General features: G+C 35.9%; 1 protein-coding gene and 1 long non-coding RNA gene across 7 annotated transcripts in view; one reads left to right on the top strand and one right to left on the bottom strand.

Annotated features, from left to right (window-relative positions):
* LOC120885341 (uncharacterized) overlaps positions 1–23,084 on the bottom strand; it is a 52,356-nt gene that overhangs the window by 826 nt on the left and 28,446 nt on the right. Inside the window, exons 4-5 of the long non-coding RNA XR_005727902.2 lie at positions 21,164–21,670; positions 7,429–7,498 (exon numbers count right to left, since the gene is read on the bottom strand). This is a non-coding gene — a long non-coding RNA (uncharacterized LOC120885341). The remainder of the gene's footprint in view (positions 1–7,428; positions 7,499–21,163; positions 21,671–23,084) is intronic.
* The window catches only part of Tet1 (tet methylcytosine dioxygenase 1), a 137,324-nt gene that overhangs the window by 90,303 nt on the left and 23,937 nt on the right, over positions 1–23,084 (top strand). For 5 of the 6 annotated variants that reach the window (XM_078041215.1, XM_078041206.1, XM_078041218.1 and 2 more), the window contains 6 exons: positions 9,323–9,534; positions 12,740–12,890; positions 13,621–13,707; positions 18,149–18,238; positions 19,781–19,926; positions 21,367–21,710. In XM_078041215.1, coding sequence (XP_077897341.1) covers positions 9,323–9,534; positions 12,740–12,890; positions 13,621–13,707; positions 18,149–18,238; positions 19,781–19,926; positions 21,367–21,710 — 1,030 coding nt within the window. The remainder of the gene's footprint in view (positions 1–9,322; positions 9,535–12,739; positions 12,891–13,620; positions 13,708–18,148; positions 18,239–19,780; positions 19,927–21,366; positions 21,711–23,084) is intronic. The other variant, XM_078041210.1, reaches the window with a different exon arrangement.

Genomic DNA, 23,084 nt, shown 5'->3' with positions numbered 1-23,084 from the left:
CTGAGCCCCAACTCTACCCCAATATTAGTTGGTACTCCACCCCAATATTAGTTCTTTTCTAAGAGGAGAAAAGAATTCAAGCTAGAAATCTGTTTAAGTTGTCTAACCCATAGTTGAACTTTAAGTTAAGGCTAAATGCAAAATATAATAAACTATAGTCCTATCTGTGGGTATGGGAGGAAATGAAACCCAGTCAGCCACTCATTTTGAACTAAGGAATCTAATAAACTTGTAACTAGTGGATTGCGTGTCTCTAAATTTACTTTCATCTTAGTGTATTCATTTTGTGTGTAATCCACATTAAACATTAGCCTCCATTACAATTCCAGGGTTACACTAAGTGTCAGTGCCTCGCTGAATTGCTAAGGCTAGTCTTGAACTTTCAATCTTCTCCTTCAGCTTCCTGGGTCTTTGGGATTAGTAGCCTGCATTTGGAGTCATTCTCACATTGTTTTGCCTTTTCTCTCCATTGTTTTATTCTTTTCTTTGAAATGAGTCCTTATCAGGTGATCATTTATACTCCCACATAATTATTAGACTTTGGCAGAAATTTTGACTCCTTTTTTCTGTCACTTTGGGTCTTGTCAGGGACTAGTTGTCTTGTTATTCTGTAGATTTGGGTGGAAAAGGTGATATAGTTTCTTGAGTGCCCACGTTCAGTTAACTCCCTTTAATCCCCTACCTCTGGAACCCCTGATGATGGCAGGAGTGGGAAGAATTCAAACCGCAGCAGCCCAGTTGGCTCCAATGCCTGTTAATTTCAGGGGCTCCTCAGCTCCCTCCAAAGAATTACTGTATTAGGCAGTAGGATAGATGTGTTAAGTAATTTCTTTACTACTCTCATCTGATTCCCCCAGAGTTCTGAGTTGAGTTGTGAACTAAATGGAGTATTCAAAAGTCTACAAACCATCTTGCTGGAATTTATACCTTTTTTCGGTCTTCAATTTTTTGTTCCAAGGTTCTTCCTAATATCTACTATGGTTGTCTTGGGGGTGTTGCTGATTTCTGTGTCCAAATCAGGTACCTCCTGTCCATTCACATAATAGCCTATGAAAAGATACCTGGCATCCTGGGTTATACTTCTTTGGTACTTTCAGTATCTGCCCAGTGTAACATAGCCATTTTATGTTTCAGTTGAGTTGATGGTAGCTGTGAAACAGTGTTACGGTTTAACAGTTTTCACTGTCCTTGCTTGTTTTGTCCTTCGTTTGTTTTTCTTCACTTAAATCTATTATCTGCTGGTGTATCATTAGTATTACTTTTATGTTAACTTATTTTCTTCCACAGATGCTTTGACTGTTTTTGTTTTTGCCTTATGATCAAACGGAGTGCCTCAGCATGCTAGGCTTGGGCCCTACCACTGAGCTACTTCCCCAGCTCAAAATAGTAAATATAATTTAATTTGAAGCTCCGATGATCCGTTTAGTTGAATTTTTAATTTAGTTATATTCCATTTGTTTATTTATTTATTGAACTGTGGATTAATCCCAGGGGTATGTGCTACTGAGCTACATCCCCAGCCTTTTCATACCCTTATTTATTTATTTATTGGTACTGGGGATGGAAATCAGGACCTCTCTACCACTAAGCTACATTCTCAGCCCTTGTTATATTTTTTATTTTTAAATAATATTAGCTGAAATGTATAGAATTTTTAAAAAAATATTTATTATTTATTTTTGGTTGGAAGCAATATATTTTATTTTTTAAGAGGTACTGAATATCCAACCCGGTACGTGACGCATGCTAGGCGAGCACTCTACCACTAAGCCCACAACCCCATCCCCCTATTTTTTATTTTTGAGACAGAGTCTTGCCAAGTCACTAAGGGTCTTACTACCTAGCTGAGGCTGGTTTAGGATAGTACTCAACTTGAGATCCTCCTGCCTCAGCCTCTTAAATCAGTGGGATCACAGGTGTATACCACCACATCTATCTAATTTAGTTGAAGTAAAAATAGTTTGCAACTCAGCAGTTGAATAAACATCATACTTTCAAACTTAGACATCTTAATTTTACCCTTTCTGAAAAGTGATCTTTTTAGCAATTTAGGGTATCTCCCAAACTAAGAGCAAAGATGTTAGAACTTTCAATTACAGATGATGGGTTGTTTCTGTTTTTTCAGTTGTAGATGGACACAATACCATTATTTTGTTTATTTAGTTTTATGTGGTGCTGGGGATGGAACCCAGGGCCTGACACATGCTAGGCAAGTGCTACCACCCCAGCCCTAGATGATGGGTTTTTTTTGTTTGTTTTGTGGTAACCTAGTCACCTAGGGCCTCTTTTTGCTAGACAAGCATTCTACCACTGAACTTCACACTGATTGATAAATGACAACTATTGAAGCATGTTAAACAGATTAGTGATAAGGTCAATATTACTTGTGATAAAAGCTAATTTTTCTATAGTATTCTAAATGTTGAGAAACTTCGATTAAATAAACATGGGGCTGTTTTCAAGCAGAATATGATCAAAGTTTTTTGGACCTCATTGCATATGGAACTGAACTATAACCCAATTGTTATGACTGGTTTGGATCCAGGAACATATAAGGATGCATCCAAGAATTAATGTTAAAAAAAAAAAAAGGCTACCAAAAATGGAATCCTTCAAATTCTTTACTCTTAATAATTTAAGTTGTTCAATCTTTTGGATGATATTAAGAATTTTAAAAAGTGAAGCAAAATACTAATTGAATGTTGAAATCTTTTTTGTCCTTCTAACACTAGTAAGTAAAATATTACTGTTTTGATTATTTGCATTTTAGGAAGTAAATTTGGATGTGTTTATTTATTAACCACTGTATTTCTCCCATGAATTCATTATTCAAAACCCATCTTGTACTTTTGTGAACAAGACTTCCATTGTACAGCCTGCCATTGTCTTTATCTAAAGTTCCTTTATTCCTGAGTGCCTGGCTATTATCCTTGTAGAGAAGCTTAATTCTTTGATGGTTCCTCTTATTTGGCTCCAGAGGAGTTTTATTTTACTGATGTCTTTCCCTCCTTAATGACAAAAATATTTGTGACTCTCCATGGTTTTTTTTGTAGACAACCAGTAATTAATTTGACAATTTTTCATAGATTTTAAATTTCACTAGTATATCCTCCTACTGGTTCTATTAACTTTACTCATTAAGCCAGTAGAGGGGAACATTGTTTGTCCGGTTCTACCTTATTATTTTCTGTGTTTATAAGGAAACATTTTTTTAATTTAGAGGACAATTTCCTTTCATTTGTTTATAAACTTTTTTCTTGACTTAATTCTCATTTACTGTTGCACATGAACTTTAGAAACAAACTGAATTGTAGACTGAGGAGGGGGTGAAAATCTCTCACTTGTCTCAGTAGAGCTGGAGATCCAACCAAGAGCCTCAAACATACTGGGAAGTGCTCTACCACTGAGCCAATCCCCTAACCCTAGAATGAACATCTTTTAGTGTTTGGCCTTCGAATCTAGGACAACTATTATGTTCTCCTCGGCTGTGCTTTCTTTTTATAATCTTTATATTTTATATTTATATTCTTATGTTTTTTACATTTTTCTGTGTTTTAGCAACTCTAATGAAGTATAATTTACAATGCATTCTACTTAAAATAATCTCTTTCTCTATGTTTAATTTAGGCTTTAAACCAAACTTCTATTGGGTTATTGCTGGTATACACTAAAGGAGCCACCTGTTTTATTCTCTTAAATAATTCAATACAGGAAGCTGGAATAGTGGCTCAGTTGTAAAGCACATGAAGTTGTAATGTCCCTGGGTTCAGTTCCCAGTATCAAAAAATTAAAGTAGCCAGGCATGGTGGGGCACGCCTATAATGCAAGCCTCAGCAATTTAATGAAGTCCCAAGCAACTTAGTGATAGCCTAACTGAAAATAAAATATTAAAAGAGGCTGGGGATATGGCTCACTAGTTAATGTGCCCCTGGATTAAATCCCTGATTTAATCTTTTTAGGGGATGGGGTGCTGGAGATTAAAACCATGTCCTTCCTGCATTCTACTACTGAGATATATCCTTCGCCTAAGAAATCTTCCGAGATAAGTTATCAAAAAGATCTATTGCCTATTTCCACCCCTTCTGTAAAAGTCCTATCCCAAAAGTTACCAGTACTGCCAATGAAAATCATTGGTCTTCAACAGCACTTTTTCTCAGCAATTCAAACTACTGTTCCACTTCCTATTTTGAGGAAGCTCATTCTTTACTTTGCTTTGTGTAATACAGCTTTCACCATCTCCCATCAGCTTTCAGTTAGTCTCTTATAAGCCTTCTTAGGTGAGCTTATCCATGGTTTTGTGTTAAGTACTCACCAATGTGCAAGTTATTGCCATGTCCTGCTACTTGCTGTTGAAAATGGCTTTGAAAGTCAGTAGGGAGGAAAGCAAGAATATTTTTCAGAGGTGAAGGTCCAGGAAAGATTTTGGGTAACTGTTGCATCTTCAGTTAATTTTTTAATTTTTCTTTTAAGAAAAATTCTCAGCATTTAGGATATGGCTCAATGTGTTATGCATGAGGCCATGCGTTCAATTTCCGAGTACTATACACATGCATACACAAAATAGGATCTTGCTAAGTTTCTTAAGACCTCACTATGTTACAGAGACTGGCATCAAACTTGCTATCCTCATGCCTCAGTTTCCTGCATTACTGGTATTACAGATGTGAGCCATCATGCCCAGCTTGAGCTGTATTGGAAACATAGGAAGCATTATCTTTATCTCAGAGATCCCTGAATTAGAACCATCTCTCTATATAATAATTTTGTGAAGAGAGTTTTATAATGATAGAAGGCATTTTCTGTCAACATATGGGTAGAATTTTCTTTAACTTCGTCTCATGGTCCCTGTTTCCCAAAAATCTTAGCATAACATTTACACTATCTTTTTTACCATGATTAACTCTATTTTCATCCTGGAAAGGGGCTCACTTCTTTCCAATCAAGAAGTCTGACCCTGCTTTGCACCCTGATTCATACAAACCCCTTATAATTCTTTGTATTCCCTGCTCACAGTATTACATGAGAAAAATGCATTGCAGTCATTTTCTCCTTTTGTGGAAATGATACATGACTATATTTAGCATGCTTACAAAACTTAATACACACTCATTATTATCCCGATGTTTGAGCATTCAAAATATATACAGCTGTGCACAGTGGTACAAGACTATTCCCAGCATCTTGGGAGACTGAGACAGAATGATCACAAATTTGAGGCCAGCCTCAGCAATTTAGTTAGACCCTTTTCCAACATAAGAAACACAAAAGAGTTGGCTATGTGGCTCAGTGCTAAAACAACCCTGATTCAACCTAAAAGAATTTTGTTTTCATTTACAGATAAAAATAAATAGTCAGTCCTTCTTATCTGTGGGTCCTCCAACCCCAAACTCAACCTTCTGTGTATCAAAAATACTTGTCCTGGCTATAATCGTAGCGCAGTGGTAAAATGTGTGCTTCTCATACAAGAAGACTCAGATTTTAATTCCAGTTCCCTGAAATCACACCACACATCTATAGTAATCATCACTGCGCCAAGGGCAGGAATGGGATTTAGGCTAAAAATGAAATTACGTTTTTACTGAGCATCTATAAATACTTTTTATTTTTGACATTTTCCCCCAAACCATATAGTTAAATTATAACTATTTGTCTATTTAATATAAATAATTATTTATATTAACTATAAATAACTATGGTATTTATTTATATGTGTGTATTGTACTGGGTATTGAATCCAGGTCCTTGGTTATGCTATGAATTTTAAAGGGTTCTCTAATTTCTGCACACAGTAAAAGATTTTTCTGGGGCCCGGCACCATTGTGCACATGTGTAATCCCAGGGACTAGGAGACTAAGGCAGGATGATTTTAAGTTCCAGGCTAGCCCAGGGAAGTGATTGAGTCTCAAAATAAAAAAGACTGGGGATTTTGCTCAGTCATAGAAAAAAGATTTCTACAAAAGATATTTGGTCTTCAAATTTCTGCTCAAAATAGGTTTATTCTCTCCTTTTGCTTGCCAGCAGTACTTTGAAAAAGAAGGGTGATATTGAAAGACTCATGTCCCAATTTCAAAATGCATCCCAAAGCTATCAAGACAGTGTTGTTCCTGTCATAAGTCAATGGAACAGAATAAGTCAATGGAACAGAATCGAGAGTTGATTATAAAGCTTCACATTTATGGTCACTTCATTTTTCAGTAAATATGCCAAGACAAGAATCATTAGAAAAGAATAATCTTCAATAAATATAGCTGGGGTAGTTAGAGGTCCACCATATAATTTTTTATTAGATGATATAATATGAAAAACACTAGTGGGGGCTGGGGATATAGCTCAGTTAGTAGAGTGCTTGCCCCACATGCACAGGGCCCTGGGTTAAATCCCCAGCAACACACACACAGACACACACACACACACACACACACACACACACAAGATACAAATGGTATAAATGGCCAGACATGGTGGTTCAAGCCTGTGATCCCAGCAGCTCAAGAAGTTCAGATAGGACGATCGAAAGTTCAAAGCCAGACTCAGCAACCTTATGAGGCACTAAACAACTCAGCAATACCCTATCTCTAAATGAAATAATAAAACGAGGGCTGTCTATGTAGCTCAGTGATTCGGCACCTCTTGATTCAATCTCTGATACCAAAATAAAGAAAAAAAGACTAGAAGTGATTAAGAAAAAATTAAAGATAAATTGGACTAAAAAGAACAAATAAAATAATTGAACTTCATCAACACTGAAATTTTTGTGCTATGAAGGACTCTGAAATAGGGAAAAGACAGCTAACAAAATGGGAGAAAATAACTTTAAGTCATACAATTTTTTAATGCCCAGTGGAATATACATGAACAAAACCAGAACTTAATGCATGTTCGTAAACAAGTGCTCTACTACTGAGCTACATTGCTAGTCTTGTTTTATTTACTCATTTTTATTATAAGATAGCACTGTTACACTGGCTGGCCTGGAATTGGTGATGATCCTGCCTCAACCTCTCAAATTACAGAAATGGGCTGACAGTATCTCACTTAGTTGCTTGATATCTGGCTATTTTGATGAGGCTGGCTTTGAACTTGTGATAGTCCTACCTCTGTCTCCCGAGTTGCTGGAAGTACCCATGTGAGCCCGGCAGGTGACAAATATTTTTAATGAGAGATTCTCTGTCATTAGTAGTGCAAAATGAAGGATTTGAAATTTTCATAAAGTATAACCACACAGGGTTTTTGTGGTTTTTAAATATTCACTCAACAAATATTTGATGTGAGCCTCTGATGAAATGAATTCTGTGCTCAGTAACTGTGTTTCCAGTGGTAGAGCAAACAAACATAAAATAGTAGTTAAGATTTATTAGATCCTAATATGCTACTTTAGAAAAGTTGAGAGATGGGCTGGGGATGTGGCTCAAGTGGTAGCGCGCTCACCTGGCATTCGTGTGGCCCAGGTTCGATCCTCAGCACCGCATACCAGCAAAGATGTTGTGTCCACCGAAAACTGAAAAGTAAATATTAAAAATTCTCTCTCTCTCTCTCTCTCTTTAAAAAAAAAGTTGGGAAAAGCCAACTTAAAAAAAAAAAAAAAAAGAAAAGTTAAGAGATGCACCAAAATGACCTGAACTAATAAATGAAACAGAAAAAGATTATTAAAGTAAGCCCGTTATTTTACTATAACTTACCTACAGAAGACAGCATAAATCCTAAGCTCACAAAATTTTTACAAAGTGAACACAATTTTGTTGTCAGTGTGCAATATAATTGCACCTCAGAAGCATTCTTGTCCCCTCTTAATCCCTAGCTACTTACCAAAAATATCACTCTCCTTCTCTTCTGACATTTTGTATTATAAAAAGTCATTTTTTGCCTCTCAGCACTGCAATTATGAGATTAATTCATATTGTGTATAATTATAAGTCATTCTCATTGCTAAGTCGTATTCTTTTATTAGGAATAGTTAAAATTTATTGGGCACTTCTGCTGGTAATGACATTTCAGTTATTTCCAGTTTGGGATAATTATGAATAATGCCTCTGACTTTGGGAAACAGGGAAGTGCATTTGTGTCTAGTAGAGTTCCTGGATTGTGAATAGATGACATGTTTAGCTGATTAGATTTGTTGATACTAATAGTTTTCCAAAAGTAGTTCTCCTTTCTTACGTTTTCATGCATAGTATACAAGAGTGTTTCTGAACATTTTTAGTGTTTAGTATTTTGTTTCTTGTAAGCATTCTATTTAGTTATGTAGTTTCTCTTCTTTAAACCCTCCCACCCCTTTTTGTACCTGTAATTGAATCTAGAGGCACTTAACCTCTGAGTCACATCACAAACCCTTTTTTTTGTTAATTTGTGTTTGACAGCGTCTCACTGAGTTGCTTAGGGCCTAAGTTGCTGAGACTGAGACTGGATTTATACTTATGATTCTCCTACTTTGGCCTCTGCAGCTGCTTAAATTCAGGGATAAGCCACCTTGCCCACTCTGCCTCCTGCCTCTCCTTTTTTTAAAATTATAATTTGTTATGAGAGCAGAATGCAATTTAATTTACATCCTACTTTTTTTTTTTCTTCCTGTCATTCTTCCTGTGTTGAGGATCAAATTGGCTTCGGGCATACTGGACAAGCGCTACTATCACTTAACTACATTCTCAGTTCCATCTTAACCATGTTTAAGTGTAGGGATCAGTAGAGTTAAGTATATTCAGTGATGTGAAACAGATTTCCCAATGCTACTGCCTCACCTCATAAGCCCCTGGGATCACAGGTGTGCAGTACTCCATCCTGCTCTACATTTATTTTTAATATTGGGATTCCTGGTTTCTTTCCATTTGTGGAAAAGCAGAGCAGGTATTTAAATTTTCCTGAGTCTTCAGTTTCTCCTTTTGGAACTCAAACAAATAATCTTGTTTTTTAAATATTTTTAGTTGTCAATGTAACTTTAATTTTATTTATATGTGGTGCTGGGATTTCAACCCAGTGCCTCACACATGCTAGGTAAGCGCTCTACCACTGAGCTACAACCCCATCACAAAACAAAGAATGTTACACTACTTTGTAAAGAATAGCCATCCACATATCACAGATTTCTGTTCTGCCTAGTTTTTTGTGTTCTTATAAGCTGATATAAGTTTTATGGAGGCAACTAGGAAGACAACAGCTTACCTCATTGGCTTCTATAATTTCCAACCCTTGAGACATACAGTGATATTTTTTTTTTAAAGAAAGAAATAAGCTAATATATAACCATCCAGAACTTAAAGATAAATGTCCATTGCATTTAAATGTCGGATACTTGTTTTTCATAGATGAATGCATTCTGCTTTTGCAGGTTATAAGAAGAAGCAGTGAGGAAGAAAAAGTTCTTTGTTTGGTCCGGGTGCGTACAGGCCACCACTGTGAAACTGCTGTGATGGTGGTGTTCATCATGATATGGGAAGCCTTATGTCCTCCAATTGCGGACAGTTTATATCAGGAGATTGTTGAGAGTCTACGGTCATACAATGGTCATCCGACAGACCGAAGATGTACCTTCAATGAAAAGTAATCAAATCTGTTTTGTTCTGATTTGACAGTCAGATCCATATTATATAATGGTAAATTGTTAATTAACAACTAAGTATACTGTATGGGAAAATAATATTTTAGGTATTTTGGTAGAATAAACAAATATTTTGTTAAACAAAAATTAGTGTCATTATTAGGGCCATTTTAGAATATTCTCCAAATTAATGCAGTGGGGAACAATGCTATTGATTGAACCTATTTCATATTAACCAAGCATTCTAACAGTGTGCTATATCCCCAGCCCCTCATATTTTTTACCACTTCCTTCTGTTTTGAACCCAGATATGTTTTATTTTAAATTTTGAGACAGATCTTGCTAAATTGCTTAGGGACTTGCTAAATTTCTGGGGCTAACCTTAAGATTGTGATCTCCTTCCTCAACCTTCCAGATTACCTGGTATATAAACATGCACAGGAAAGCAGTTATAGCACAAAGAATTGTACTTCAAAAGAATTTGTATCATTTTGTATTTGTTCAATTCAAAATAAGAGAATATTTGCTTTTACTCCTCTCTAGCCATTGGTTATGTTGTCAAATTTGAATTTTTGTCTATTAATGTCATCAGCATAATTTTAATTGCATCTTATTATGAACCAGTATTTTTCTCCCCTGTTTTTATATATCAATGCTACTAAAAGTTTGCCTGGTTTATAATTTGCAAATTATTTTCCCAGATCATTTTTCTTTATACTTTTTGTTGTTGTTGTTGTTGTAGGTGGACACAATACTTTAGCCCCTCTTTATACTTTTTCTGTGCCATTTTTGTTTCCTTGCTGTTTTATTATGTAGTGCTGGAAATCAAACCCCAGGTTTCTGTATCCACAGCCCTATTTTTTATTTTAATATTTGATAGGATTGACTCACATTCTTGCTACTCTGTAAGATTTTCTTTTCTTTTTTAGTATAATATATGTGATTATGTGTGTTTATTAATGTTGTGCTGAGTGTCAAACCCAGTGCCTCACACTCGCTGGGCAAGTTCTCTTACCAGTGAGCCACAACGTCATCTGTAAGATTTTCTTTTTTCTTTTTGCTTCCATATATAAAATTTTATTTTAAAATATAAAACTTTGTATACTTTTAATAATCTAATGATATAACTGGCATCTTCATAATATTGAGTCTTATTCAACAGCATGAATTTTCTATTCATTCAATATAGTTTCCCTTAATAATGTTTTAAACTTTTCCACATAAGTTTCCTTAAAAGAAATGTCATTAAACAAAATGTAAATGAAATTTTACATCATTTTCTTCCCAATCCTTACATAAGATAAGGTTAATTATTTTATTATGTTGATATATATAACAGTTACACTTCTAGTATTAAATTATTTCATGAAAATTACCTTTTAGAAAATATTATATACTCTCATTCACATACCCTTTTCTTGAAAAGGTGCATTATAGTCACTTTCCTTTACCTAAAATTCAATGTGTTTTATTATTTTGTTTTTTAGAGTTCAAAGAGCTTTTATTTCAGTTTTTGTTGTTTAGGGCAATGAAATCATTAAAGGGGAAAGTTTAATTTTGTTAAGTCCTGGTGAAATTTTGATTGTTCAGAGAGTTTCCTTCAGATTCACATCAGTTTTGGAAGTATTGGTAGTTATATTATATGCCACATTTAATATTATAATCTATCTGAAGTCAGTTTATTCAATTTTTGGAGAGGTTAACTTACAGCTCTAAGTCACAATTTGTCACATTTCTTACGTCTTTGGTTTGAAATAATCATTGAGAGTATGTTAATTTATATTTTTCTCTCTTCCCTATGTAATTTTGTAAATTATTTTTCTATTTGTTTGGCACCTTTAATTTCCTTCTACAATTTCAAATTTAATTTAACCCTTGGATCTAAATTTGCAACTCATTTTTTTTCTTTATCAATTATTGTACTATTAATGGATCTCCAAACCCTCCAAAATACATCTTCTACCTCTATAGGAAGTTGCCATATTTCTGAGTCCTGTTTTTTTTCCCCCCTCAAAGTTTTTTACTTTTTGATTTTTTGTTGTTGTTCTTGTTCTTACTGGGAATTGAACTTAGGGACACTCAAGCACTGAGCCACATTCCCAACCCTTGTTGATATTATTTTATGTTCAGTCAGGTCTAGCTGAATTGCTGAGGCTGGCTTTGAACTTGGGATCCCCCCTGACAACCTCCCAAGCTGCTGTGATTACAGGTGTGAGCTACCGCACCTGGCTTCAAAGTGGTTACATTAATTGATCTTCATTTTCTTCATTATAAGGAATGTTATGTGATTTTCCTGACTTCACACCAAAGCATAATTTTAATCTGAATTTCCACATTATTTTCCTTGACTTTAAAAATAATTTTTATGTTTTTTCACTTTTTGTATTTTTTGATCATTACATAAGTCATACATATATTCTACGTCATGTTTTAAGCATTACACAAATTTAGAATCTCCTAAAGAATGTACACTATTTACTTGCTTTTACATCTTTAATAATATATATGGGTCTGAGGTGGTGGCTCAGTGGCAGAATGCTTGCCTTGCACACGTGAGGCATTGGATTTGATCCTCAGCACCACATAAAAATAAATGAACACAATAAAGATTAAATAATAATAATAATAACGTTTATGTCTTCAGAAATACCCTCAAAATTGCTGCATGAAGTTGTACATGTCTAAAATGTGAGAGACTGGAGCCTGAGACAACTTAGGAAGACTGTCTCAAAATAAAATGGCTCAAAGGAATGGGGCAGTGGGGGGTTGTAATCTTAAAGAGAAACATTTTATTTAAAAGTTTAGTTTTCAGGGTTGGAGTTGTGGGTCAGTAATAGAGTGTTTTTCTTAGACATATGAGATACTGGGTTTGATCCTTAGCACACATAAAAATACATAAATAAACAAAAAGTATTGTGTCCATCTACAACTAAAAGTATATTTTTTTTAATGTTTGCTTTTTAAAGACTAGGATGTAACTCAGTTGGTAGGGAGCATGCTTACAATGCATAGGCCCTGGGTTGGATCCCCAGCACCACACACCCAAACAAAAAAAGAAAGAAAGAAAGAGTTTAGTTTTTAAATAGATAAATTTGGAAACTGATCTGTTATCCATTTATACTTTTATAGTTATATGACTCTCAAATATTCTGTCTCAGGTATTATCCTGGTTTACCTTTCAACTCACTTACAATTACCCTCTTGCAGTCGTAACTGTATATGTCAAGGAACTAACCCACAGACTTGTGGAGCTTCATACTCTTATGGCTGTTCATGGAGCATGTATTTCAATGGATGTAAATTTGGTAGAAGCCCAAACCCCAGAAGGTTTAGAATTGATCCCAGCTCTCCCAGACATGTAAGTGTCCTCTTCCCTTTTCAATTACTTAGCGTGTATATAAATGTATTCCTTTAACATTTTTGAAATACCAAATATGTACATATGTTTTTAAAACTACATATTAAAAAGTAGTAATGAAATCAAGTGTGGTAGCTCATGCCTACTTGGAGGTAGAAGCGTAGGAAGTTTTATGCTACTCTTTGGAATTTTGTAAGACCCTGTTTCAAAAATAAAATTTACAAAAGGTAGTTGTGTTACAGTACCTCTGAATTTGATTTCCAGAACCACCAAGAAAATATGTCAAGAAATAAAAAGTAGTAATGAAATACTAAATATGTTTAAGTAAATAATTAAAAGTATCCTGCTATGGTAGCACAGGCCTATATATAATTCCTGTAATTCAGGAGGCTAAGACAGGAGGATCCAAAGTTTAAAGCCAACCTCTGCACCTTAGCAAGGCACTTCGCTACTCAGTGAGACTCTGCTTCTAAATAAAACACAAAATAGGTGTTGTGATGTGGCCCTGTGTTTGGGCTTCATCCCAGGTACAAGAAAAAAAAAAGTTCAAAGAAATTAGGTAAAGATATTACGTGTCGACCCATATAAATTATTTTTGGCTCCTTCCTCCTGCGCCTCAACCCTCGTGGAAACTATTGACAGATGAACCTAGAATGTTACACTTTTGGTAGAAAAAACCATTTACCATTTGCCAACATTTCAAAGACTCAGAAAGTTTAACTACCCACAGAACCTCTATGACAGAATTACTAAAGGACGTAATGCAAGAAGAAGACTTAAGAAACCGGAACGAGTCTGTCCGGAACACAAGGCCATGGTGAGCAAAGAAATTAGTAAAATTTACAATTAAGTTTAAATAAGTTGAGTACCTATTAGTATAAGTACAAATTCATATCAACTTGGTGGAGGTGGGAAACGGGTGCCATGTGGCTCAGTGGGGACTAAGCGTGGCAATATTTTTGTGTTGTTTGAGTGAAGAGGACTTATGTATTAATTAACTTGAAGATAGGTGATTTCTCCATGTTCAGCAGTGACCAAAAGTAAAAAAGTAGTATATATTATGACCACTATACATATACATTTACAGAAATAAAAAATTATAGTGTGGGAAAAACCAAAAAATTAAGACATTATCAAAGACCAATGTTAAAATATTTCTAAAAGTCTTTTATATCCAGCTGGGGTTGTAGCTCAGTGTAGCGCATTTGCTTGTCTAGCATGAGTGAGGTACTGGGTTCAATACTCAGCACTACATAAAGATAAATAAATGAAATATTGTGTTCAAAAGAAAAAGGCATATCAACATTGTTGTAAGAATCCTCTATATGTATTGCAGTGTTTTTAGTGAATTTCATTTCTTTATAAAATGTTAGTTTGTTTGCTAAATTGATTTCTTCTCCCACCAATAAGTAATTCTCCAAGCTTGGAAAACAAAGCTCTAAGTTTTGTGAGAAAACCATATTTGAGAAAAATATGTATTTAAAAATTTCAACAAATTGAATAAAATTGATATTTTTACTAGTTGTGAGAGAAAAATACATTTTAAAAGAAAATCTTTCTTTCAAAACTTTAGCAAAAGAGTTTAAGAAAAATCACTACCCTGACACTGAGGCTAAGGCTCCAAATGGAGAGCTCGCCACCAGCCTGGGCGATTTAGGGAGAATCTGTCACACAATGAAGAATAAATAAAAAAGGCTGTGACCCGGTCACACCTCATCAGTCCTCAGAAACTTCGCTATCTCAAACTGGGGGGTTAACTGGAGATGTGGCTAAGTGGTAAAGGACCCTTGGTTGAAAAAGACAGGGGTTACTGACTGGAATATAGCTCAGAGGTAGCATGTGTATAGATTTTGTCCTCAGTTCATCCTACCCCCCCAAAGAGGCAAGAAAATTGACAAAAGGAGTTTTAAAGTCATTAGTCTACCAAGTGGCAAGTGTGTGGGAGCACACCTGCAAACCCAGAAGCTGAGGAAATAAGGGCAGGAAGGAGCATGGCAAGATTGAGGCCAAATTTGAGAACATGACAAGACCCTCTCTCAAAATAAAAAGGGCTGTTGTTGTAGCCCAGAGATAGAACCCTCTGGGATTCAATACCCAGTACCCTATCTTCCTGCAAAAATCAAAATATATAAAAAACAAAAGAGTTGGAACTAGTCGGACACAAAAGTCGAACAAAAGGTAGAAAACTATAAAACTTTACTGAAGTTTATATGAAATACCTAAAAATGAACATGTACTATGCTCATAGATAACAACACCCTATAATTTGATGTCCATCTGTCCTCTAAGTAAGTTTTTGCTTTTAAATATTATGTAAGGGGCTGGGGCTGGGGCTCAGGGGTAGAGCGCTCGCCTAGCATGTGCTAGGCCCTGGGTTTGATCCTCAGCACCACATAAAAATTTAAAAAATAAAAATAAATATTATGTAAGTATCTTAGTATATAAATATATTAATATTTATGGTGAAATTTCATACTACAACAATTATAGATATCACTATGTAATTAATAGTTGTGACATCTTTTTTGTTTTTATTAATGAATAAAATTTATACAGTGCTGATAGGAAGAAGCATTGCTCATGGCCAATATGTCTGAATCTCAGCAGACAAGGCAGCATGAGGTGCAGGTGGCAACCTTATATGCCACCTCAAGAATTCTGTAAGATCATAGAAGGATTTTAAGGAGGAGTTTTGTGTAATTACACTTGTTCCTTAATGAGTCCTCCCTTGATGCTTTTTGAATAATTTGACTGCAATTAGCCTTGAAAGGGTTTAGGAACCTGGGCTACCAATCTATGAGAAAAATCCAGAACAGGGATTAATGGTGGCTTGGAATATGACTGTGACACAGGTGCCGTGGTTGGTTTGCAGAGGTTATAAGAACTCGATTGTGGGCTGGGTTGTGGGTCAGCCGGAGAGCGCTCAAGTAGCACATATGGGACCCTGGGTTCGATGTTCAGCACCACATAAAAAGGAATGAATGGAATAAAGGTATTGTGTCCAATTACAACTAAAAGATAAATATTAAAAACAAAAAAAGTTGGATTCTGATGTTCTTCCTTCATGGAACACACTAAGACTAGGATTGGTAGAAGGCAGATAATGAATTCAATTTGGGCAGGAGAGGTTTGCAGTCCCTAAGGGAAATCTTAAGTGGTGACAGCTGAAGAGGAGGTCTAGGTGATAGTTATAAAAGTCATCAATTTAAAGTATGATAATCCTAGAGATCAAACGTGGAGTAAGAAGAGCAGAAGGACGTTACCAATAAAACAATGTCAGAATCCTCAACAATAGACCAAATAAATGAAGTCACAAATGAATTTTCCAGTGGGTATAAACACATGAAGAGCGCAATCTAGAAGTGCAACCTACATGCATTTATTTCTTGTATATAATATAAGGATTGGGGCTGGGGTTGTGGCTAAGTGGAATAGTGTTCGCCTCCCATGGGACTCTGGGTTTGATCCTCAGCACCACATAAAAATAATATAAAGGAATTGTGTCCAACTATAAATAAAACATAATATTTTAAAAAATAAATGAAAGAATAAACATAAATCAGTAGGGAAATGAATGTCATTTCTCATGCTTCATAGTTGCCCGGATTGAGTCATGTCAATCTACAGAATTGACTTCCTACCTCTATATTGGGTAGCTTTGTTTTCTGCAATAATTTAAAGCATGTTAGAGGAGAACTTGACCACATGAAGGTGTTTTGACTATATTTATGGCATCTGTATCCCAGCTCTCACATGAAGCCGTTGCCTCAACCTTGTCAAGTTCTTCCTTCATCCTTTATCTCAATCTCCTTTAAACTGACTTCCTTAGATGTGATAGAAGTCACATTTGACAAGTCTCCAACTTCAAATGTAATAGAATCATTTCTGGAACACATTAACTGGTCTTTGAAGTCTTCTGATTTTCAGTGTCTCCCCTCCCTGCTTCATTCTTCATACCATCAGTAGCAGCAGCACTTTTAGTAGATGCTCCTGTCATTGATTTTCCTTTTTAAACTTCCCACGTCTCTAATCAGTGAGTCCAGATGCTTAATGTGGTGCTCATGGTCCTCATATTCCTATCAAATCTATCTAAATTTATAGTCATTATGGTGAAGAAGAGGCAATATTGGTTTTAGACAACTAGTTACTCAGTTTTACCTAATTATCTTTTATCCTCAGGCATTTTATGTCGTAATGGAAAACAAACCCATGCCTCCCACATGCTAGGCAAGTGCTCTACCCCTGAGCCACAACCCCAACCCACTTTGCTATTCTTTAAACACACACACACAAACACACACACACGTATATCAGGCCTTGTCAAGTGTTTTGGGGTATTTTTTGATTCCTTTTCTTTTTCCTTTCTTTGATGGAAATTAAACTGAAAACCTTGCCTTGTTTTTGTCAAGCACTCTACCTCTCAGCCAGTTTCTTTGAAATGTGAAGTTTTACTTTTAAGACAAATTTATTATATTTGAAACTAGTAACCCAGGATCCAATATATACTATACATGTTTTTGATATGTTGCTCCTCCTCATCCTTCTCTATTATATAGAAATTCATCGAATTGTGCTGGTTTGCATTCTGTTCTTCAACATACCCCATGCCAGCAAGAATCTCCGATTGTATCAAGTGTCCAGTAGTATTAAATATATATAAAGTATGATTCTCATTTGTAGCAACATTTTTTAATGAATTTTTTGTTTGTTAGCTTGCTTTTTGTGGTACTGGGAACCGAACCCAGGGGTTCTGTAACGCAGCTATACTTTCACCCCTTTTTAAATTTGTATTTTTAGACTGGGTATCTCAGAGTTTCTGTGGCCTAAAACTTATGATCCTCTTCCTTCAGCCTCCTGAGTGTCTGGAATTACAGGCCTATACCACCATTCTTAGCTCTTTAACACTATTTAGATTTTAAATTTTTATTTCCAAGTATGCTATTAAGGTATTACAACTGCAAATAATTTTCCTTTTCGTTACTATAAATAAAAAACTGTGCACAGTGCCACGTCTTTAATCCTAGCAATTTGGAAGGCTGAGGTAGAAGGATCACAAATTCAAGGCCACAAATTAGCAAGTTTCAAAAGATAAAAAAAAAGAAAGAAAAAGAAAAACTCTTGTCTGTGATAGCTATTTTATCAGGATGAAGATGAAATGTCCATTAGGCATCCATTAGCAATTATTTATCATAGAATTTAATACATTAAATTCTTGTAAATGTCATAAAATAACCTATATGGACTGTCTTTTCCTATAGGAACAATTCTTTGAAGGTATTTTACAGGGATTGGCTACAAAATTAGCTCCATTGTATAAGCAGATGGTTCCTGAAGCTTACAAAAACCAGGTATGTTTTGAAACATTTTACATTGTTCTTACACATGGTTCAAATTATAACAAAGTACTTATTAGGGGGTGTGTCCATGTATGTACACATAGATATATATGTATACGTTTAGGTGTGGACTAGTTTTACAAGGATCTAGTAGAGTTTTTGTTGATACTTTGATTTTTAACTCTTTCCATTCTAGGAGTTCAGTTAAAGAAGAAGCCTCAGGAAGCTAAGGCCAGACAGTGCAAGTTTTATGCCAGCCTTAGCAATTTAGCAAACCCTATCTCAAAACAAAATTTTAAAAAGAGCGTTGAGTATAGCTCAGTTTATCATACTTGCCAAGCACTGACGTCCTGATCTCATTACTCAGCAACACAAAACATACAAAACCAAATGCTGGGTACAGTGCTTCAAATCCATAATCCCAGAGCCAGCGAGGTTTCGAACATTTGTAATCCCAGCAGTTTGTGATGCTGAGTCAGGATGATCTCGTGTTTAATGTCAGCCTCAGTAATTGAGTGAATTTAGTGAGACCCTGTCTTAAAAGCACAGTGGTAAAGTGCCCCTGGTTTCTATGCCCATTCGAAAAGAACTTATTTGTTTTAAATGAATAAATTAATTTAATGGGCTGGGCATTACTATCTTTTTATACGTTAGTGTTGAACAATCCAAAATGGATAAATGGAAGTTCATTGAAATCAATGTTTTTGACTTCAAATGACACCAGCCTCTGCAATTTTGAGGCCCTAAGTATCTTTTTCAGACCCTGTCTCTAAATAAAATACAAGAAAGGGTTGGGAATGTGGCTCAGTAGTGAAGTGCCCCTGGGTTCAGTTCCCAGAACCAAAAAAGAAAGGAACATGAAAAATGCATGTATTTTAAATATGACTGCAAGTGTTTCTTTTCTTGTTTGTTATGTTTTTGAAGTTTTATTTATTTTTAGAAAGGTATTTGAACCCAGGAGCACTCTTTTACCAATCTAGCTCCTTTTTGTTTGTTTTAAGTCAGTCTTGCTAAATTGCTGAGGCTGGCTTCACACGTAGAATCCTTCTCCCTAATCCTCCAGAGTTGTTGGGATTAACGGCTTGTGCTACTATGCTCAGTAATTTTTACTTCCTTTTTTTTAATTTAAGTTTTAGTTGTATTATTTTTATGTGGTGCTGAGGATCGAACCTAGGGCTTCACATGTGCTAGGCGAGTGCTCTACCGCTGAGCCATAATCACAGCCCAACTTCCTTCTTTTAAATGTGGTGCTGGCAACTTAACCAAGGGCTTCATGCATGCTAAACAAGTACTTTGCCACTGAGTTACTACACCCCAGTACCAAAAGTCCTTTTTCCCTCGCCATAATTTTATTATAATTTTTGTTTTTTATTTTGTATTACTAGCAGTTGAAACCAGAAGTTCTCTAGTACTGAGGCTGGCCTCACACTTAACCTTTTTCTCAGTTTACTCTACATGCCATTGATGTTAAGCACTTTGTTATGTAATGATTTTTGTTTCTTATTAAATGTGATTTTTTCTGTCTCTTCAGTTTTTCTTTTTTTTTTCTTCTAGGTGGAATATGAACATGTTGCCCAAGAATGTCGACTTGGTTATAAGGAAGGTCGTCCTTTCTCTGGGGTCACTGCTTGCCTAGATTTCTGTGCCCATTCCCACAGAGACATACACAACATGAATAATGGAAGCACCGTAGTATGTACCTATATGCCTAGGCTGCAGTTCTTACATGTGATTATTGTCACAAGTCATGTTGTATGTGCTATTAGTTGTCAGTATATAAATAGGTGATATTTATTGAACTTATTATGTTTCTAAAAACTTATAGAACTGACCGTGAATAAATACGTTTGAGCTGGGTGCAGTGATACACACCTGTAATCTCATGGAGATGACTAGGAACATCATTGGCAGGAGGATCATCAAGCCAGCCCCAGACATGGCCAGATGTAGTGGTGCATGCCTCTAAATCCCAGGGGTTCCAGTCGCTGAGGCAGGAGGAACATGAATTCAAAGCCAGCCTCAATACCAGTAAGGCATAAATTACAAAATAGGGCTGGTGATGCGCCTCAATGGACATGTTCCCCTGAGTTCAATCCCCAGTTCCCACAAATAAATAAATTAATATAATGTACAAAGCCCTGGGATGTGGCTCAGAGGTTAAGCTCCTTGAGTTTAATTCCTTTACTAAAATAACTAAATAAACGTTTACAGGTTTGCATTTTATATTTCATTGGATATTTTTGCTGGGAGGTGAGAGGGCATGATTTGTTGAGTCTTTAATGCAACAATTCAATGTTATTCAAACTACTACTCATAATGTTAAGCAAGGTAATTTCTCTTTTTGTCTTGCATCCCTCAGGCTTTTTTTTTTTTTTTTAAAATGTTGATACAAGGTCTCACTTTGTTGCTTAGTACTTCACTAAGTAACTGAGGCTGTCTTTGAACTTGTGATCTCCTGTCTCAGCCTCCTGAGTATCTGGGATTACAGGCATGTGTCACTGTGATAGGTCAATTGAACACAATTCAATAACCATTTCTCAATGTAAGTAATGAAATGAGATTGAATTCAACAAGAAGTTTGAATAGGAAGAATATCGAATATATAATTATTTTTGCAATATAATAATTTACTTATAGAATTCAATTAGATTATACCTGAACAGCTTACAGACAACTGATTAATTGGTAGAATTAAACCAAGTTGATTGTCTTGATAGAAAATACCAAAATTAATATGCCAGCAACAACTAATTGAAAGTAAAAAGGGTACTGCAGATTTCTTTCATATTTGCCTCAAAAAGAAGGTAATAATAGGGGCTGGGGTTTTGGCTCAGCGGTATGGCACTCGCCTACCATGTAGGAGGCTATGGGTTCCTCAGCACCATTTAAAAATAAAAAATAGGGCTGGGGATATGGCTCAAGTGGTAGCGTGCTCACCTGGCATGTGTGCGGCCCAGGTTCGACCCTCAGCACCACATACAAACAAAGACGTTGTGTCCGCTGAGAACTAAAAAATAAATATTTTAAATAAATAAATAACTACAACTGAAAAATAAACTTTTAAAAAACAGGTAATAATATATATGATGAAGATGTACAGCTTGTATTTCCCACTTCTTTTCCTCCTAATAGGTATGTACTTTAACCCGAGAAGATAACCGCACCCTGGGTGTTATTCCTGAGGATGAGCAGCTCCATGTCCTGCCTTTGTATAAACTTGCCGACACTGATGAGTTTGGGTCCAGAGAAGGGATGGAAGCCAAGGTCAAATCTGGAGCCATTCAGTTCCTTCAACCAACTTGCAAAAAAAGAACACGTTTTACTCAGCCTGTTCCTCGATCCGGGAAGAAGAGGGCAGCAATGATGACCGAAGTTCTTGAGCGCAAGATTAGGGTAGTGGAGAAGAAGCAAATGCCTCGAGTCAAGCGGAAGAATAACTCTGCCCTGGCAAAGAACAGTAAAACTTCATTGGTGCCGCTCCCAGGTGAGCCCTGTGGGACCAAATTTTCTTCTGTGTACAAACTTCATTGACACATGGTTGGCAATTTCTCTTTCACCATATTTTTCCTGTCCTTTATCTTTACTTCCTTCTTAGGTCAAAGGCATTCTGAGAAGATAAACTTTTGATAATTTACTAGACTTTACTGAGTCTCATCTTTATTATTATACTTTGTTTAAGAGTTAAGTCTTAGATTCCGAATATATTTTTACATGAGTATTCAAACTGAAAATTAACAAAAACGTGACCTATCTCTGCTTTGGGGGGTCATTTTGTTTGTCTATTTTTTAATACTGGGAATTAAATCCAGGCACACTTAACCACTGAGCCCCATCCCTAGCCCTATTTTGTATTTTGTTTAGAGGACAGGGTCTCACTGAGTTGCTTAGTGCCTACTGTTGCTGAGGCTAGCTTTGAACTCAAGGTCCTCCTGTTTCAGCCTCACTTGCCATTCACATTACATGCCTGGGCCAGCTATTTTACATCTTGAGAAAGTGTCTAAGTTGCTTAGGGTCTTGTCAAGTTGCTGAAGTGTTCAAACTTGTGATCTTCCTACTTAAGCCTTCCACGTTACTAGGATTAGAGGCCTGCACCACTGCATGAGGCTCTCCTAGATTGTTTTGAGCATACTGAAGAAATCATACATTATCCATATTCATCAGTATGTATCACTAAAAGTTAGAATCTTACTTCAGCCTCTTTGTATTTGTAGTCAGTTATTCATCATCATTCCCATTAAGGATTTTTGTTACTACCATACAATAACAACAAACAAGAAAGAAAACAAATGTGAAAAAAGCCAGTGATACCATAATTCTATTATTCAGTTTATTGAATCAGTATGAATTCACTGATAGAATCCTTTCCTAACATTTTGAGGGCCTGCATTAGATCTTCAGTACCACGCAGAAAGTCACACATTTTGTTTAATTAATAATATGTCAGTCAGGCCTCTCATTTTAAGCTTGCTGTCTCTCTTGCTTTTTCCGCTTTCGTCCTTTCTTTATGGAGCAGAAAAAACTATTATTTAGAGTTAAGTCTAATTGATTGTTTGTGGTGTTGGGATTGAATTCAGGTCAGGGCTTCACTCATGATAGGCAATTAATTGCTCTTCTACACTATAGACTGCACTATGTCCCCTGTCATTCTTCTCTGAAAAGTGTGCCTGCTAAGTGTCTTCCATTGTGGTCAGTTTTTTAAAATTTAATGTCACTTTGATCTCACAAGTTTTTTGACATTTATTTTTGATGCACAAATTAGGTCAACTCACACACACAATTTGTGTGTGTGTGTGTGTGTGTGTGTGTGTGTGTGTGTGTGTGTTTGTGCTACCAGGTATCAAACACAGGACTTACCTGC

The sequence above is a fragment of the Ictidomys tridecemlineatus genome, chromosome 1 (genome assembly GCF_052094955.1).
Source record: "Ictidomys tridecemlineatus isolate mIctTri1 chromosome 1, mIctTri1.hap1, whole genome shotgun sequence".
Taxonomy (NCBI): Eukaryota; Metazoa; Chordata; class Mammalia; order Rodentia; family Sciuridae; genus Ictidomys; species Ictidomys tridecemlineatus.
Note: the sequence above shows the minus strand (reverse complement) of the source record. Positions and strands in the feature narration are given on the sequence as shown.